This window comes from Agelaius tricolor, unplaced genomic scaffold (assembly GCF_023055355.1).
Source record: "Agelaius tricolor isolate 1412-34295 unplaced genomic scaffold, bAgeTri1.0.p SCAF_12, whole genome shotgun sequence".
Classification (NCBI taxonomy): Eukaryota; Metazoa; Chordata; class Aves; order Passeriformes; family Icteridae; genus Agelaius; species Agelaius tricolor.
Genome location: NW_027269272.1, coordinates 5,418,231 through 5,436,964, shown reverse-complemented (window position 1 = coordinate 5,436,964; position 18,734 = coordinate 5,418,231). Strand labels below are relative to the sequence as shown.

Here is an 18,734-nt window from a genome sequence, read left to right as displayed (position 1 = left end):
CAATCAGACAGTGCCAGCTTTGTGACTCAAACCAGTAAGATTTCTTCCTGCGCCTTCCTGTCTCCCTCCCCACTTGCAGTCTGGATAAGCAGCATCAAAAAAGGATGCCTAATTGGGCAGTTGGACAGTCACAGAGTAACTCAAAACTTGGAGAGAAAAAGAAAACATGCAGAGAAGGGGTGCTGTTGAATCAATGCATGTCCTCTGTCAATTATGCAGCCTACTTAACTAGATGGTCCATGGGTTTATCTTTAGACTGAGCAGGTCTTTGTTGTCAGATCAGTGGGACTGACTACACTTTTCCCTGAATAAATACTTTATTCAGCAGTGCCATGTGTGTCCCCCCTCTGAGTTGCTTTTCCCTCCCTGTGCTTGGCTTGTTGAAATGCAGCAGCTCTGTTCATCGATGTGATTCTGTAATTTAACCAGGCTCATTTAAAGCAGATCCTTCAGCCCTGCCTTCTGTTTTGTGGGTGCCTTTTCACTAGCTCTGTCCATCCTCCTCACTGTGAAGGGGTTTGGTGGAAGGTCTGGCAGTGGTAGAAGCCATCTCTGATCATTGCTGGCATCGGTGCTGTCTGGTCCTTCATTCTCATCTAACCAAGTTTTTCCTTCTGCTTCCAGGCCAAGGAGTGTGGTCAGATGCAGAACAAGTGGCTCATGATAAACATTCAGAACGTGCAAGATTTTGCCTGCCAGTGCCTCAACCGTGATGTGTGGAGCAATGAGGCTGTGAAGAACATCATCAGGGACCACTTCATTTTTTGGCAGGTGAGAAATTGCCTGGGGGTGGATGTGTGGCTAACTCGGTGCCTTGGTAGATGGGACAGTGGGAAAAAAAATTGAATTATTTGGAAAAGATGGAATTCTCCTGGTGAATCTGCAGAAAAGGTGTGTTTCATGGAGTGTATGTAGTTTATGGATGGAGGTGGAATTCATGGATATGCATTTGAAGGCATAAACTGCCTTTCACTTGTGCAAACAAGGTATTACCATGTATTTTCTAATACATGGAGAGCTAGAGGCTTAATTCCAGCTTTTCAGAGTTACAACTGTCTGTACCATTTGCAGTTTATACTGTGGAAGAGAGAAAAACTCTGTGCATTTTCAAGGTACAGTTTGTTTTGTTCCCTCCCCAGCCACTAATGTGCCCAATTTTGTAGGTGTACCACGACAGTGAGGAAGGCCAGCGGTACATACAGTTTTACAAATTAGCAGACTTCCCTTATGTCTCCATCCTGGATCCCAGGACAGGTAAGACAAGTGGCAGCTGCTTTGCCTGCAGTTATCCCATGGGAAGCACTGACAGTTGTAGGCTGGAATACTTTCCACTGCAGTTTGTGTTACACTGGGCTGAAGAATCTCAAGGACTGACTCAGCATGTTCCCAGAGGAACTAAGGGAATTAAACACCCAAAACTTGCAGAAATTTTGTGTATTTGAAGCTTGGCAAGTATTTTGCTTAGAAAGTGAAAATAGTTCCATCTGGTGGAAAAACTCTGAATTCTTTTTTTTGAAGTCTTTCAAAAGCTTCTTGAAGTCATGTGATAAATAACTACAATATTTGTAATTGCTGCATGAATCTGCTTTCTGCTCCTCCCACAGAGCTTTGTGAGGCTCAGCAATGATTTTAATTGCTTCTTAATTTTGAAATACCATCTTGGCTTCGAGTTTTTGTTTTATTTTGCTTGGTTTTTACCTGAACAATCAAACTTCTCCCTCTCCCTACAGCTCTTTCAAAGTTTTTGCTTTTTCTTCTGTATCCAGCAGCTTCTTTTATCATCATATAATGGAGCTGCCTGGTTATATAATGTTGGTCTGGTCTCCTGTGTCTAAGGACTGAAATGATAGAGATGAGACCTCTGTGTAACTGACTTAAACCACCTAAAAATACATACATTTTTTAATACTGCAACAGAAGTTAGAAAACTCTTCTTAGCACTTTACTTCTGGGAGCAAATGCTGCTTGCCAAGGGTTAGAATCACTTTAACAAGAATGGAGAAATCCTTCTTAATAAACTCAGTGGTTTTGTTTGAGGCCAAATTCACCATTCTGTGCTCACATTCGCATTGGTTAAAGGACAAGAATGGAAATAAACTGTGTCTGTATCCATGTCTGTCCCTTTTCAAGGGGGTGGAAGGAGGAAGCTCCATAATTATCAGGTGGTAATTCCTGTGGGAAGCTGGGTAATTCCTGTGGGAAGCTGCAGTTCCTCAAACAGGGACTTCTGCCGCAGTGATTTGGTGTGTTTGATGTGAAAAATGTCAATCACTTGTTTTTAAATTTTTAAAAGTTTAATAGTGATAAAATGGTTATAAAAATAGTCATATAATTAGAGTAATGAAAATTTGGACAATTTGGATTAGGACAATAGGAGACAATCGAAACAAAAAGTTACAGACAGTCCAGGTACCTTTTTCTGGGAAACATAAGCCCAAAAAAGGACCCACATTAACAGAGGATTAACCCTTAAAAACAATAACCTGTTGCATATTCATACACCTCATACATGATGCATAAATTCCATTCAAACACAGGATTCTGTCCCATCAGTGTCAGCTTCTTCCTCTGAATCCTGACGGCACCTTCAGGGCTCAGCAAGGCAGGAAGAAGTTTGCTTCTTCTGAAAATGGAGCAATAAATTCCCTTTCTCTGAAAGATTTAGGTGTCCTGTGGCTGCTATCTCAGTGGGAGTACCTCATTCCTCTCTTTTAAAAAAAGTATCTTACATAGCTTAGTTTCTATTTTAATATGTTATAACCCAAAACTATATTTAACACACTACTTAAGAGAATTAATACAGCATCACTTTCTAACATAACACATCTAATATTCATTTTAATATTTGCGAGAAGCTAATTATAAAATACACATTTTTCACATCTGACCACTAAACTGCAGCGCTTTGCTGAAACTTTGTTTGATAACACCTTTTGTTCCCTAGGCCAGAAGCTCGTGGAGTGGCACCAGTTGGATGTGACTTCTTTCCTGGACCAAGTGACCGGGTTCCTGAGCGAGCACGGCCAGCTGGACGGCCACTCCAGCAGCCCTCCCCAGAAATGCTCCCGCTCTGTAAGTGTGAGGCTCCCTGGGGACAGCCTGGAGCTCTGAACACTCTGACCTGTGCTTGTCCAGCTCTCCTGATTTCCCAGACATGCTCAAGGAGTTGGTGCAGGGGCGTGCAGAAACACAGGGAGTGCCTTCTCCAGGGTCACTGTTTGTGCTTTTGGCACTTGGTTTGGATTTAGCAGTCAGAGTGTGAAAGGAATATTGATTACTCCATGCAGAACTCCAAGGAGAAACCACTAATTACAGCATGCCTAGCTTTCCCTGCTGTGCATTCCTGACAGGCTTAGTGGCTTCCCTTCTGGAAGACTGATGTCCTTTTGGTTTTCAGTACATGTTTGCAGGCAGTTGTGATGTGTTGTTGAATTTGCAGGGTCCTCAGGACAAAGGGGGAATTGAGAATCTGACTCCATGTTCTGAGAAGGCTAATACATTATGTATCATATGATAATATTGTATTACATTACATTATATTATGCTAAAACTATACTAAAGAATAGAGAAAGGATACAGACACAAGGCTTAACAAGAATGATAATGAAAATTCATGACTCTTCTCCAGAGTCCGACACAGCTGGATGTGATTGGTCATTAAGTTAAAACAATTCACATGAAACCAATCAAACAACCACCTGTTGGTAAACAATCTCCAGACCACATTCCAAAGCAGCAAACACAGGAGAAACAATCAGATAATTATAGTTTTTATTTCTCTCTGAGGCTTCTCAGCTTTCCAGGAGAAGAATCCTGGGCAAAGAGGATTTTTCAGAAAATATGACAGTGACATGTTGTGTGCATCCCACAGGAGAGTCTCATCGATGCCAGTGAGGACAGCCAGCTGGAAGCTGCCATCAGAGCCTCCCTGCAGGAGACCCATTTTGATTCCTCCCAGGCCAAGCAGGAGAGCAGGTCGGATGAGGAGTCAGAGTCAGAGCTTTTTTCTGGAAGCGAAGAGTTTATTTCTGTTTGTGGATCTGAGGAGGAGGAGGAGACAGAGATTCCAGCCAAGCTGAGGAAGTCTCCACACAAGGACTTGGGGTATAAAAAAGAGGAGAGCCGGAGGCCTCAGCCTGAGCCCTCTGCAAGGACTGAGCCTGGGACAACATCAAACCACAGAGTCTTGCCCTGCATTGAGGCAGGGGCTCTGGAGGAGTCACCTGACAAGCCTGAAAGTACCTTCAGGGGCCTGGATGTGAATGGTAAGTGCCCCTTTTTATTGCTTGTGCTGGGGCTTTTTTGCCTGAAACTGTTCATAGGCTGCCAAGCCTGGTTTCAGCCCTTCTTTTAAAAATCCCTTCTGATTTCCTCCCTCCTTGCCAGCAGACCTGTGAGTGGTTCAAGAGCAGCACCACTTGGGCACAGCAGTGCCCCAGCCTGCAGAGCCCTCTGGGTTCCCTGACTCAGGGCCTGCCCAGGAGTAAAATCCACTCTGGTGTAACACAAGTGCTCTGGGCACTGCCTGGGGTCAGTCACTGCTGCTTTGGAAGAGTCCTGAGCCTTGAGCATTGTGATAGAAATTTATCTCCACAGCCTGGAACCTTGTGTTTGTCTCCAGTCCCTCACCCTGCTGTGCTGTCCCACCTAAAATCTACCCAGGAGCTCAACTCAGCTGCCCTGATGTTAACTTGTGATAAATTCCTTTGTGTAGGACCAAAGGCACAGCTGATGCTGAGGTATCCAGATGGAAAGAGGGAACAAGTTTCACTGCCTGAACAAGCTAAACTTCTGGTGAGTGGCCTTAATGGGAATCCTTGTCTGAGCAGAGAAACTGGAGGATTTCTGTGCCTGGGGAGACACTGTTGAAATCTCTGGTGGGAGAGTTGTATCCAGGGGGTGCCTGCACTGTGTTCCATGTCATTCTCTCTGGTTCTGTGTGTCTCCACTGCAGCTTGGGTTTTGTGTACACTCCAGTGTCTTCCTCAATCCCCACACTGCTCATTTCATTGTAAAATGAATCTAAATGGCTTTTGCATGAATTGTTAATTACCATGAAATGCTCTCAGCTTCCTCATTTCTGGGGCTTTGTTTCTAAAGTAGTTGGTTCCCGTGGTAAAATCAAAGGGAAAACTCCTCATTCTCCATCTCTCCCATCATACTTCCACCCTCCCTTCTGGACATAGATGTTGGAGCAGACTTTGGAGGAAGTTCTCCCCAAACAAATTTATTACACAATGTGGTGGTTTTGCATGGGAGGTAGAATTTTGATCAATTACTGTGCCTCAGGTGTGTGTCTCAACTGTGCTTTGGGCTCCTTACTTTGGAGAATTCCATGTGAATGGCATTTCCTTCAAAATACTCCAGGGAGCAGAGTGTAAAGAGGTTACTGTGCTCCTGTTTGCCATCAGTTTTCAGGACACAGTGGCCATTTAAGCTCATTTAAATGTAGTCAATCTAACAGCTGGAGTCATAGGGAAGGCAAAAGCACACCTCATCAGAAGGATTTTGTGTAGATTTGGGAGAAAAGTGTCCTGTCTTTGACAGAAAATGGGGCTATTGCCTAGCCAGCAGCTCTAGGGATATACAGTGTCCTCAGCCTATGTTCTCATCCTTGACTCTCCTGCTTGAAAATAAAAGGAAAAAAAAAAGCTTGGCTGCCTTTTGAATGCAGATTGTTAAGTAAATTTGCATTGCATTGTTAAGTAAATTTGCATTTTATCAGACATGTAGCACTTTTGAATACTTGAGCAATTCATTTAGGCAGTACAAAAGTGTTAAATTGAAATAAATCCTGACTTTTGGTTTGGCTGCTTTTATTGACTGTGGAAGTTAAAGGAAATTTATCTCAGCGTATGATTTCCCTTTTGCTCTAGAGTCAGCAGAGGAATTTAGCTGAGTCAAGGTTTGTGAGTAAAGACATCTTTTGGTTGCAGAGCTGAACAAGCAGCATTTGTGCTCATCTCATGTGATCTTCTGGAGCCTTTCAGTCAGATCCAGATTGATTCTCAGGTGTTTCTTTGTGAACATCATTTCCATACTGATTTTTTTCAGCCTTTAGTTGTTTCCATTTTAAAGCTGGCCAGAACTAGCAAAAGAAATTGCTTAAGGAGACAGTTGCCCTTCAGGAGTTTTAACTGATGATACTGATCAGTTTTAGCTGATGATATAAAACATAAAAAAAGTTTTATTTTTAATAATTGTGTTGTTATTGACAAAGCACTGGGTTCCTTACACACAGTATTTCCAGGAGGTGCTTATGCTTCCTATATTACCATGATGCCCTTTCTTCCCCTCAAGCCAAGAAAAAAAAAAAAGAAATGGTGACACTTTTAAAAGGAAAACAGGATTTTTTTTTTCCCATTCTGACTTCTGTGACAGTGGTTTGCCTTCCTTTCTCCCCAGGCTCTTGTGAAACACGTCCAGTCCAAAGGATACCCCAACGAGCGCTTTGAACTGCTCACCAATTTCCCCAGGAGGAAACTCTCCCACCTGGACTATGAGATCACGTTACAGGAGGCAGGCCTGTGTCCTCAAGAGACTGTCTTTGTGCAGGAAAGGAATTAGCACTGTGGCCTGAGTTCTCCCAGCCTTCCTCCCTCTCCTCTTTGCCTGGGACAAGAGTGGTTAAATATGCAGTTAGGGGTCATGGGATTGCAGTGCTGGAATCAGGCAGCTGACTGGCCCTTCCTTCTCCCTCCTGCTCTCTCTCCCTCCCTTCTCCCTCTCTAGTGACCAAATGAGAGTGCTCAGAGTTTTATTTTCTTCCTCAGCTGCAGAGAGCATTGGGAAGAACATCTTTCCTCTGCTTTCCTGGAATAAAGTAAAACAGTGATCTGTGTATCCAGCATGCTGGAGCTTGGAGTGGCCATAATACACAAACCCTTCTCGCTGCTATTCTTAAATCTGTTTTGTTTAATTTATTTTTGAAAAGAGTGTGTGATGAGGCATGGAGGCATCTCTCTGGAAGGAGAGGGCATAACCTTCAGGACACTCTTTCCTTTGTTTGGATTCCCCACACAAAAGGTCTCCATTAACCTTCCAGCCTTCTCTTATCCAACACTCTGGTTTTGGAAAGGAGTTGGGTTGAGCCATGGCAAAATGCTCTGCTCCATCTCATTCAAAGGCTTCTAGATTGCCTGCATGTTTTCCTCCTCCTTTAAATTGCCAGTGGACATAGTAAAAAAAAAAAAAACAAAAAACAAACCAATTCCCCAGAAATCCAACTGTGCTCCATATGGGCTTGACTGCTTGGCCCAGAGGGAAAGCTGTGAGTCCAGTGCTGGAGCAGAACCAGCTCCTTTGTGGGGGTGGGTTATCCATGTTCCCTTCCCTGCATCCTCAAAGTGTCTCCTTACTTGCTCTCAGGATTTTGCAAATAGTAACAAGGGTACTGTAAAGGTTTTGGATTCTCTGAAAACACCTGCCACAGAGACCTGACAGTCAGATGGCTTTTTTCCCTCTTTTTCTAGGAGTGGGTGGCTCTACAGGGATTTTACATCACTGACAGCATTGATCATCACTTAATGCATCATAAAACACTTCCCAGCCTGGTGGCTTGAATTCCCTGGGATGATTTTTGTTCTATTTCTGTGTTAATCTACTGTCACCTCTAAATTTGGAGGGCTGCATGGAAAGCTGCTCCTTGGTGCAGGCTTTCCTTTCAGCTCTGGAAGCTGGCACACAAGTCAGTGCCCTGGTTTTCCTCCAGTATCTCCACCAGAATGTCATCCTTCAGAAGGATTTTGGATTTTTCTGATGGAGATCGTGGCCAGTTGGTGTTTCAGCAGATGGGACAGGAGTTAACTGGCACAGCCCTCAGCACAGTGTGGTGGATTTGTGTATTTACAGCTAAAAACTCAGTTTAACATGGTTTTCAATCACTGAGGAGAAAGCACATGGGACCTGGCATAACTGCTGACTTTTTCTGCCTCTCTCAGATGATTGTCTTTGTTAAAGACTTTAGTAGTCAGAAATTTACATTTTCCAGTTTTTCAAGATATTTTGCCTTTGATTTCATACTAGCATCAGTACTTTGGAACCTTTAAATGCAAGAAATCACAGAAAATGTCTGGCATTCCCCATGAAAACTTCAACTCACAGCTGTCTCCTGCTCCTAATTGAGCTTTGACATGTAATCATGCAATTGTAGAAGTTGATTTCCCTTTCTGCTGCAGGATGTAGTGTCAGGAAAGCAGATTTTCATCTCAGTTTCCTGATCAGTGCTTGATGTGACACCAGATGTCTTCTTTGGTTTGTAAGGACCCCCAGGTGTGGAGGCTGCTCCCAGCAGGGGGAAGTGAGGGGGGTCTTGTGTTTGGCCTGTGGAGCAGCCTCTGGACTGAAGGATCCTTTAGATCCTGCATATCCAGACCCCTAACTCACATTTCCATGTAGTCCTAAAGCTCCCAAAGCAGCTCCAGCTGTCTGGTTGGAATAACAAGAGCCAGGTGTGGTTTATTGGCACCTTTCCTCCCCTGCCCCTCCTGGGCCTGCTCCTGTGTGTGGGGCTGTGATGAGACCAGGAATTGATCAAACAGGGGAAAGAAGATAGGGAAGTTGAACATTTACACTGAAAATGGCATTTTCTCATGGTTTCTAGGAGTTTGTTCTGTTCCAGGAAACTGAGTTGGAGTTTTTCTGTCTCACGGTGTGGTTTTTTCTATCACTTTTCTTTTGCTTTGAGAAAAAGAAACAGAGAAAAAAAAATTTAAGGAATACATATCCCTCCATGTGGCTCTTCTCTTTGTTCATTCCTCTCTCTCTCTCTCTCCTTCCCAACCCAAACAAACCCAGTGCCACACATCAGCTGTGCTATGGGGGCTGAAAGCTGATGAGAAACTGCCCCAGCCAGGATACAGCTTCTTCAGCTCTTCATCCCTCTGGAGGAATGTGTTTTGCTGGCCTGAGGAATGTGGTTGAAAACACAAATCAAGTCCTGCCTGGGACAGGACAGCTCATGGCAGTGAAGGTGATGGGTTGGGCAATGCTTAAAGAGTCACTTCTAGATGTGAAATCTGAAGCTCAAATTGCCTTTGCTGGAAAAAATGTGTTGGATTTGGTTGAGAAATCCAATGTTGAGCTGTGAAGGACAGAGGAAGCCAATCCTTCAAAAGCTGTGGTTTGTGGCTTCCTGTGGGTGTCACTGGGTCAGGATTTGCTGCAGGGCTGGTGGCAGCAGAGCAGCAGCAGTGCCTGTGGGCAGGGCAGGTTTTCCTGAGTGAGAACTGGCAGGGCTGTTTTGTTTGAAGCTGGAGCTCCTTGCTCTTTGGAGATGTTCCCTTTGCCTGTGCTCTTCATCTAACACAGCTTTGTTTTGAGATGTAAAACACATCCCATTTGGTCACAACCAGGATCCTGGAACAGAAGGGGAAACAAGCTCTGGCTTTCCCTGCCAGGTGCAGCTGACACATTTACTTCCCATTCAGAGGCCCACAGAAGGATTTTGGATTTTTCTGATGCTCTGTGCTCTTAAGTCAAGCTGGTTGACCAGCCTCAACCTCACAGCATTCCCCAGTGACCTGAAATGGGCCAAACACTTCTGGCCATACTTTTGTTATTTTCTTTAGGATTGAACAAAAGTCTGTGACTGTTATGATTTCTGACATTCATGGACTGCAGTGCATTGCTTTTCCTGATAAATCAGTTCAGTTGACACCACTGATCTTGGAGGAGTGTCCAGGATCTGCAGGTGGCTTTGTAAAATACAGTTGTCTGTAGAAGGCATCCAGATGTACCATTATTCCTAAGTGGGTCTAAACAGGAATTTTCCATCAGCTCTTCCCAGAGCTCCCTGACCTTCTCCTCACTGTTAGGAGAAGTGACACCTCTCCTTTGTCCAGCTTGTGTTTCACAGGGTCCACGTCCTTCAGAGCTGATTTGTACACTCAGCCTGCCCTGGCACTGCTGCTGTGGTTTGTACCTCTGCAGAAAACCTGGGTTTGGTGCAGGTTTTAGTAACTCAGCCTCTCTGCTGAAGGGTCTCAAATTCCTGTTCCTGTCAGAGCACCGAGCTGCTTCACTGGGACTCAAGCAACAAGGGCTAAATTAAAACCAGTTTTCTTTTGGGGGCAGGGCAGCATTTTGGGCTGTTTGTCAGGTAGCAAACACTGCAGAGATGCTTGAAACATGGTGGTTTTTTGGTTAACCACATAAAAATGAAATATGACCACAGGGACCTGTGTAGGAATGTCCATGTGAGTGGGAAGATCTGTATCATTTCAGGGCCTCATCACTTCATTTTTATTCCCTTTTTAGTTTGTACTAGATGTCATTATCCTCTTCTGGTTTAACCCCTGTTTAGTGAAGTTGATTATCAGGTGTTCCAAGAGGAGAAGGGGTGGCAGAGATGTGCTTTAGGTGTGTGAAGGGCAAAGTCTCTGTCCTTAAGGACTGGCTGTGCCTGGTCTGGCTGTTCCCACAGGCTCAAATCCAGCCTCTGCTCTCCCTCACCCTTTCTATTTATTTATTTTCACCAGTGATTTTCTGTAAGTGGAGCAGCTCCTGTTTCAAAGACAACACAAACTGATGCTGAGCCCTGTGCTGGCTGCGTTGGTGGAAGCACCCCCAGGCCCGTGTGGGTTTGGAGCTGGGCAGGTCAATGGATGCCCTTTCCCTGTCTCCTCTTGTCCTTGGGATGCTTGGTGTCTGTGCAGTCCCCACAAACAGAGCCATATTTATTTACACCCACAGGGCTTCAGACAGAGACTGCTGCACCTGACAGCAGTGCCTGGACCTGCCTCGGGTTATGCCCTGTGTTCCATGGGCACCCTGGGAGGGAGGACAGAAATTGGGGATTTGGGCACTGACAGAGCACTGGGAGTGTCTCCAGTGCAAAGTCACTTTGTAACTCTTGTGAAATGGTGCCCACTTTGAAGGTGTGGAACTGAAACTGAGTGGAGCAGGGGATGAGGTGCTATTTTATAGACCAGATTTATATGAAGAACATCTGGGTAAAACTCAGCTCAGAGACACCAGACTCTAGGACAGATGGTTTTTTGAAAATGAGGCTGTTTCCTGGAACTGGGGAACATCCAGTTTCTAAGGGACAGCTTTTCACAATGGTCAGTTTATTCAATAATGGCAACTTCACATGGGAGGAGGGAGAGAATTAATTTGGAAGTTTTCAGCTCACTGTGCTGGGAGGGACCAAACTCAAGGAAACCTCTGATCTATATACACAACTGCTGCATTTTTTTATAAATATATGTAAATGTCCTATTGTAATATTTGATCCTGGAAATAAAACAAACTGTTTTCAGTAGCTTTCTTCAGCTCTTGCTTTTTTGGGGTTGGGGTTTATTTGTTGGTTTAGTTCTAATGGAAGTCTGTCCCTGTGTTATTTGTGGAGTTCCTGAGTTTTTCCTAAAGATACGGGGCTAGAAGGATTAGAAACTTGATGACAGCACTGCCCAAGAAAGCTTCAGGCTGTTGTAGAGGATAGAAAATCTTGAAGTGAGACAAATTTGCAGGACCTTGACAGGAAAAATACCTGTATGAAACTAATAAAAAGAGGCAGGGCTAGGATTTCCCATCCTTCCCAGTAAAGGAGCAGAGGAAATGGGGGTTTCTATTCTGAGCTGTCAGTGTCCTCCCAGTACAGGTGGTGGCAAGGCAGAGCCTCTGACTTACGGAGTTTGGGTTCCTTGGGACATTCCTGTCGTGGCCTGGCATGAAATGCTGAGGAGCAGGGACCCTTCTGGGCCAGGGCTTGGCAGGTACAGTGGAGAAACAGAAATTAAGAAATCAGTTTTGGGTCATCCTCGTGTTCCTGACTGTAGGTGGGACTCTGCTGTGGAGCTCAACCCCTGCCAGGGTCTTGAAGCTGGAAAACCCTGAACTCTTCACACAGCCTAGGAAAATATTTCCAGTTCCAGCTGAGTCAGGAATCTTTTTACATCAGGCTTCAGGTCAAGGAACTGCAGGGATATCTCAAGCTCAAAATACCTCTTGGGTTTCATTTACCTATTTTTCCTTCCTGTAAACTTCCAACTTTTCATGGGGTTGGTTTATCTGAACTGTAAATTCGGGTGACATTTCTAAGCCCTAAAGGGAATATTGTGCAGCATTGTGTTGGTGTTTCCTCAGTTAGTTCTAACCACAAACGCCCTGCAGGACTTTGACTGAGGGGATTTTGGAGAAATCTTGGCTGAGTAGTGGCACAAACAGGTTTGCAGGTGCTGAGGAGAGGAGTGGGAGAGCCAGAGATGTTGGTGCTGAACATCTTCCATCCAGGAGCAAGGTGGAGGCTGCTTTGGCACAGAAGGTTTCCTTCTCACCAGGTCAGGCTCAGCTCAGTCTCCTTGGTTCTCCTTGGAGCCAAACCAGTCTTGAGACCCAGGCTGCTGTGCAGCCTCCCCAGCCCCAGAGGAGCCTGGGGAGGCAAAGGCCAGGGGAGCAGGGAGGTGAAGGCTCCTGTTCAGCTCTGAGGAACCAGCAGGAGCTCCTGGCCAAGCTGGAATTGCCTTAGGTGGGACCACGTTTGGCTGCACCAGGACTGGGTGACTTGGCAGCAAATTCCTTGCTGTGCTGACACTTTCACAGCTGCACTTTGGTGTGAGAAAGGCAAGCACTCAGCTCCTCACGTGCAGGGCTAAAATTACCCTTCCATGAAGATTATTCTTATAAGGAAAAGATCAGCAGCCCAGGGGGCAGTGTCAGCTGGATGCTTCACACTTCCTGGCGTGGGGTTTTCTGTGGGTGATGGAGCAGATCATGTGTGTGCTGGGAACCTCAGGCTGCTGTGACGTAGGAAAGGCACAGGATGAGGTTGCAAAACATTTTCTTCCAGCAGAGTGAAAGATGGGTTCCCCTCTTTCGAAGTGAGAAAAGGGAGGAAGGAAAACTCGGACTCTGCTTATCCTGCATCTCTGGATAAATGTCTGTCTGCATTTTGGAGACTGATTTGTCTAATTTAAGGATGAAATAGCCTGAGATTAACTCAGGTGCTTGAGCCCAGTGCCAAGGAATGCCAAGGTCTCAGGTTCAATCCCTGCATGGGCAACTCAATTCAGTGTTGGGCTCCATGATCCTGTTGGGTCCCTTCCCCCTCAGACTATTCTGAGATTCTGTGACTAAAATGGGAATTCCTCTCCTGGTGCCAACTCTGATTTTCCTTTCTCAGGGACTGTCTGATAACCTGCTCCTCAGTTTATTTTTGCAAGAGGAATGGAATTGCCTGCTGTAACTCAGCCTCACCCATTCATCTTTTCCAATGTGGCTCTTGGAGGCCTCTCAAAACTCTTCTTTGAGGAGGTTCTTCCTTGTGCCTGCACAGCCCATGAGCCATTCTTCTCTTTGCTTGTGCCACCTGCAGCTCTTCTGCCAACAAAACTGCCCCATTTTTGCCATTTTTGGTGCTGTTGTTTCCCTGACCCCTTTTCTCAGACACAGAGACCATTGATGTTCCCCTGCTCCTGTTCCTGACCTCTGTGGGAATTGGAGTTTCCCATTGCACATTAACTGCCAGCCATGGCAGATAGGAAATGCTGATATCTGATAACTTTTAATAATGAAGATACCCAGAAATAACCTTCCTCTCTCAATCTCATCACCAAGGCATGAGACATATGTGTTGGGGATGCACTCAGCACCTGAGGAAAAGCTGAGACACCTGTGAGGAGCAAAAGGTGGGAGGTAGGAGCCAGTTAACACAAGGGAATGTTTATTCTGAACTTTTATTGAAGTATTAGAGAGGAAAGCATTATCCCAACAGGTTGTTCCAGGAGCAACAATGTTCAATACTCAGGCAGTGATTGAGGCAATTAGTGCAGACATGGTAGAAGCCTTAAAATCTGAGGGTGTGCCTGTTTGGGTGAGCTCTGCCAGGGTAAATTCTGAAATGGGGAAGAGCAAGGCAGAGGCTGGCTCATGCAGCCACTCATCCTTCCCTGGGATGGGGACATGGCCCGAGGGTCACGCTCTGGTGGGCGGCCCCTGGGGGCAGAGGGAGGGGAGCCCAGGCTGAGGTGCCATAAATATGGGAGATCCTCAGGGCTCAGCAGGGCTGGACACTGCTGCTCCTTGAGGCATCGCTCCAGGTAAGCTGGGAAGGGGGGAGAAGCTCCCTGGGCTGTGCTGGAGTCTCTGTGCTTTTGGTCATGGGGCTGTGCTGGCAGAGGGAGCCCTGCTGTCCACATGGACACGGGAGCACCCGCACAGGGGTTTGTCTGTGCTGGCTGAGGAGCTGCGTGCTCAGGGGATGTTTGGAAGGGACAGCATTCCCTGGGAGATTCCCAGGGGAAAGAGACTCCTGCCATCCCCAGGGAGAGGGCAGCAGTGGTGGGGGGGAAGGAGAATGCTTGGAGAGGTGGAAGGGAGATGGGCAGAAAGGTGAGAGCCCAGGCTGTGAGCTCAGAGGAGTTGGAGCTGTTCCAGAAGGTGGAGGGGAGGTGGGACTCTGCACAGGGCACTGATGGCTGTGGCAGGAAACAACCACACACAGCCCCTGGACTGCAGGCAGGGATTGAAGGGGGCAAAGAGGTCCTAAATTCCCTGTAACCAAGGCAGGGAGGATGGAAATCAAGAGAGGTGGGATTCCAGGGTGTGTGGAGCTGATGGTGCTGCTCAGGTGTCTCAGAGCCCTGGCCCTCCATGCTCAGCCCTCCCCAGTGCCCTGCTGGGACTGGTCCCAAGCAGATCCCTTGGACTGGTGTCCCCCAGCCCCTGGGGCAGTGCCAGGGCTGGATGTGCTGCCCTGGGCTCCTCCCTGGCCCCGGGGCCCTGCAGGAGGGGCTGAGAGCTCTTCCACAGAGCCAACCACGGTGCCACAGCTGCTGCTGCTTTGCAAAGCCAGAGCAAGAAACATCCTGAGCTGGGAACTTGTGCAAAATGGGCTGCAATCGAGCAGGAAAAGGGAAAATGCATGAGCCCAACTTCAAGCCAAAAAACTCAGGGTAGAAAACAGCTGGGAGCCAGGACAGCAGCAAACCATGCTGTTTTCAGCAGTGCCAGAGTGACCAAAGGACATCCTGTACAGAAAGGGTCTTGTAGGTGCAGGAGAGAGGCAATTTTGGACAAGGTATCACCTGGAGATGGGCAGGTGCTTTCTAGTTAAACTCAACTTAATAACTTAAGTCATAACTTCCATGCCACTGGAACTGGAGGATAGGTAATAATGTTTTCTTAATTAAATTTAATCGGTTTCATGCTCAGACCTCTGGCAGGGACAGGGATGGAATTGCTGTTGGATTCAATTGGAGACTGATGTGCTTTCACAAGTTCTGTATAAGGATTTTGCCTCTTTCCTGGCTCCTCCTGCTCGCTGTAAACCCTGAAAGCCAAGCTGAGCTGTGGTGGGTGCTTGGCTCCCTGCAGTAACATTTCCATACAATCTCAGACTGGTTTTGGTGGGAAGGGACCTTAAAGAAAAAAACCCCCCATGTTCTCCTGCCAGGAGCTGGGACACATTTTGGAAGAGCCCCGCAGGTCTTGGGGCTTGGTGTAGGAACACCAGTGCCCATTTAGCAAACAAGAATTAGAATTTCCACTGGAAATTGCCCCAAGTAGAGGCAGTGCCAGCAGGGTGGGCTGACACCCAAAGGCACAACCCAGCAACTCCCACCCACCCACCCACAGCTGTGAGATGGGCTCGGGGTGGGGAACCCTCGGGGCTCCGCAGGGCCAAATGCAGCCCCTTCCTCTCCTCCTCCTCTTCCTCCCCGTGCCCATGCAGGACAGCCATGTGCGTGGGGAAGTGCAGCCGGATCGTGGGGCCCTGCCTGCTGGTGCTGGGCACGCTGTCCGTGTTGGCCAGCGTCCTGCTGCTGTTCCCGGCCGGAGCATCCCGGTACCTGCTGCAGGGACACCTGGGCCGCCACGCCCGCGCCCTGCCGGGGCTCTGGGGCGGCGGCATCGCCGTGAGTACCGCGGGGCACAGCGCCCTTCCCGCCGGGCCAGGGGCGCGGAGCGGGGCCAGGGGCGCCGAGCGGGGCCGGTGGCTCCCCTTGGTCCCCCAGCTCTGCTTCTGTCCCCGCAGGTGCTGCTGGCAGCGACCCAGGTCACGGCGCTGGGCTGGCAGCGCCCCGGCTGCTCCGGCCGCCACAGCGTAAGCCAAGGGAGCCGGGAAGCGGCGGGGATGGGGCCGGGAGCCGGCGGGGCGGGAATGGGGCCGGGAGGTGGCTCCTCCGTGCCCTGCTGTGGGACACGGCAGGGACCTTCCTGTGCCATGATCCTGCCGTGGGACAGGGCAGGGACCCTCCTGTGCCATGATCCTGCCGTGGGACAAGCAGGGATCCTCCTCTGGCCCCACCTGGGACAGGGCAGAGATTCTCCTCTCTCCCGGCCCCGCGGTGGGACAGGGCAGGGATCCTCCCCTTCCATGTCCCCGCGGTGGGATAGGGAAGGAATCCCCCTCTGCCACGGGACAGGGCAGGGATCCTCCCCTTCCATAGCCCCACCTGGGACAGAGATCCTCCTCTGCCATGGCCCCAGGTGGGACAGGGTAGGGATCCCCCTCTGCCATGGGACAGGGCAGGGATGCCCCTCTGCCCGGCCCCCGGTGGGTTGTGTCGGGTCCCTCTCTCCTGTGCTGGGCACAGATCCCTTTCTCAGGTGCCACGGTGGGGTGTGGAACGCCCCTGTCCCACAGCGGGTCCTGAGGCAGGGAGCTGCTCTCCAAGGGCCCTGTGGCAGGCTGTCCCCTGCCCAGGTGCCACGGCAGGCTGTCCCGCCCCAGGGCGTCCCGGGATGGGCTCTGCCGGTCGCTGCCTCTCCCTGCCCGCTTCTGCCATCCCAGCGGTGCCTCCATCCCCAAGCACAGCTGGGCAGGGCAGTTCCCCCTGCCAAACAGGCTGGGCTGGTTTGTACCCCCTGAGCGTGTGTGCCCCCGCAGGCGCTGCTGTCCGTGCTGCTCTCCAAGCTGGCGCTGCTGGGCGCCGCCGCCTGCTTCGTGCTCTGCGGGGTGGGGCTGAGCACCGGCCCGCTCTGCCTGCACAACAGCACCGCGCTGGGCCCCGGGCACGCCGCCCTCTGGGGTTACCCCTTCCTGGATCCCATCGACCTGGGGGCTGGTGCCAGGTGAGGGCTCAGTCGCTGCTGCCTCATTCATTCATTGCTAATTAAGTGGATTAAGGGAGGGGGTGGGTGGGTGCTTGCTGCTGGTGGTTGATGCGGGACCCTGGTAGCTCGAGGAATCCTCACCTTCCATGGGTTTCTGAGTGGTGCTTTCCATCTTCATCACCCTCCCACCTCCTAGCTAAAGTAATTGTAATAATAAGTAACAGAATAGAACTTGAATAAGAAGTTGCAGCGCTGTTTGCTAGTTTATTATGAATGATCCCTTTGCATTCACTGTTTGAACTCCAATGCTCCCATTTCTTTACTCCAGACTCTTACCAACATTTCATCTTATCTGAACCCATGGTTAATGTTTTATTCCAATGATTTTGCACTGCAACATCTTGACATTAGCTTCCATGAGTTTGCCTCCAGTGGCCAGGTCAATTCTTGGAGAGATGGCAGAATTATTGTATAGGTTTCTTTCCCTCCTGTCATTGTATGTGCTACAAAATAATTCTGTTCTCTTTTTAGATTCACACACATGAGTACATGTGATTCTTCTAACCATTCTTTTTCTTGCCTGCTCCTTGCTTTTTTGCTTCTGAGCTTTTATTCTGCTCATCCCCTGGATGAAGGGTGGGGTGTCTGGGGGATGTTTCACGGCAGAAATCGATGGGATCCTGCACTTTATCCCCTTCCTGTCACACAGGGCTGAGAACTACCTGTACAACCGGAGCACCTGGAGCACCTGCCTGGAGCCCGAGGGCATCGTGGCCTGGCACGTGGCGCTGTTCTCGCTGCTGCTGCTCATCAGCGCCGCCGAGATGCTGCTGGCCCTGCTCCAGATCCTCAACGGCCTCCTCGGCTGCCTCTGCGGCTCCTGTGACGGCAAGTAGGGCCCGCCTGGAGGAGGTGCCACCCCGGGTGTCCCTTGGCTGCGGGCACAGAGGGCACAGCAGGAGCCAGAGCCCTGCGTGAGACGGACAGAGCCCCCGAGGGGATGGACGCCCCCCGAGGGGCTGGGGCAGCTCGTGGGGATGATGAGCCAGGGGCTGCTCCTGTGCAGGTCCCTGGCCTGGGCCGTGCCCCCTCCCTTGGGGCTGGGACTGGCCTGGTAAGGGACGGAGGGGAGGGCCTGGCTGCCTCAGCCACCCCTTGTGATGCTGAAAGGAGAAGAACTGAAAGCAGACAGCCTTGAGATACTGCAAGGCAGAGAACCAATTTCCTGCCCCAATCTGGAGCATTAGAAAGCAGGCACTCCTCATCCCAGAGCTGGACACGCAGGATGTCTCCTCTGACCCAATGTGTGCTGTGGGGCCTCACAGCAGGGTTTGTTCCACCATGGTCACACAGGTTCATTACAAGGGGCTTCCTGGAGAACACAGAAGCAGCACTTTGCCTAGAACCAGTTTACATGCCTCCATCCCTTCCTGGAAAAGGGATTTTTGATCCTAGGGGGTTGTCTGCAGGGCTGTGTGCTGGTTGTACTCAGTGCCCCAATACTGTGACCTTGCCTTGAACCTCTCTCAGGGCACGAGCTGCTGTTTCTTGTTACATAACTTTGCCACAAAAGTCACCATGTTCCAAAATGTTAATTTTTTAATCCAGAGGAGTTATTTAATCTGCTATAAAACTATAAATATAGCTTAATTGTTTGAGGTTGACATCCTCACTAAGAGATAAATAAATCTGTGGCATCACATACAAACAGTTCAGTGAACACCCAGCATTACATA

General features: G+C 48.8%; 2 protein-coding genes across 2 annotated transcripts in view; both read left to right on the top strand.

The window, feature by feature from the left end:
- UBXN7 (UBX domain protein 7) overlaps window positions 1-11,263 on the top strand; it is a 29,043-nt gene extending 17,780 nt beyond the window's left edge. The window contains exons 6-11 of the mRNA XM_071437288.1: window positions 625-771; window positions 1,164-1,254; window positions 2,945-3,072; window positions 3,872-4,265; window positions 4,715-4,794; window positions 6,406-11,263. Coding sequence (XP_071293389.1) covers window positions 625-771; window positions 1,164-1,254; window positions 2,945-3,072; window positions 3,872-4,265; window positions 4,715-4,794; window positions 6,406-6,567 — 1,002 coding nt within the window. The 3' untranslated portion in view covers window positions 6,568-11,263. The remainder of the gene's footprint in view (window positions 1-624; window positions 772-1,163; window positions 1,255-2,944; window positions 3,073-3,871; window positions 4,266-4,714; window positions 4,795-6,405) is intronic.
- Window positions 11,264-15,583: 4,320 nt separating this feature from the next.
- TM4SF19 (transmembrane 4 L six family member 19) lies at window positions 15,584-18,421 on the top strand. The gene is given in 5 exon segments (XM_071437287.1): window positions 15,584-15,664; window positions 15,666-15,857; window positions 15,977-16,045; window positions 16,832-17,016; window positions 17,708-18,421. Coding segments are annotated over 5 exon segments (714 nt in total). The 3' UTR covers window positions 17,895-18,421.
- Window positions 18,422-18,734: the final 313 nt, after the last annotated feature.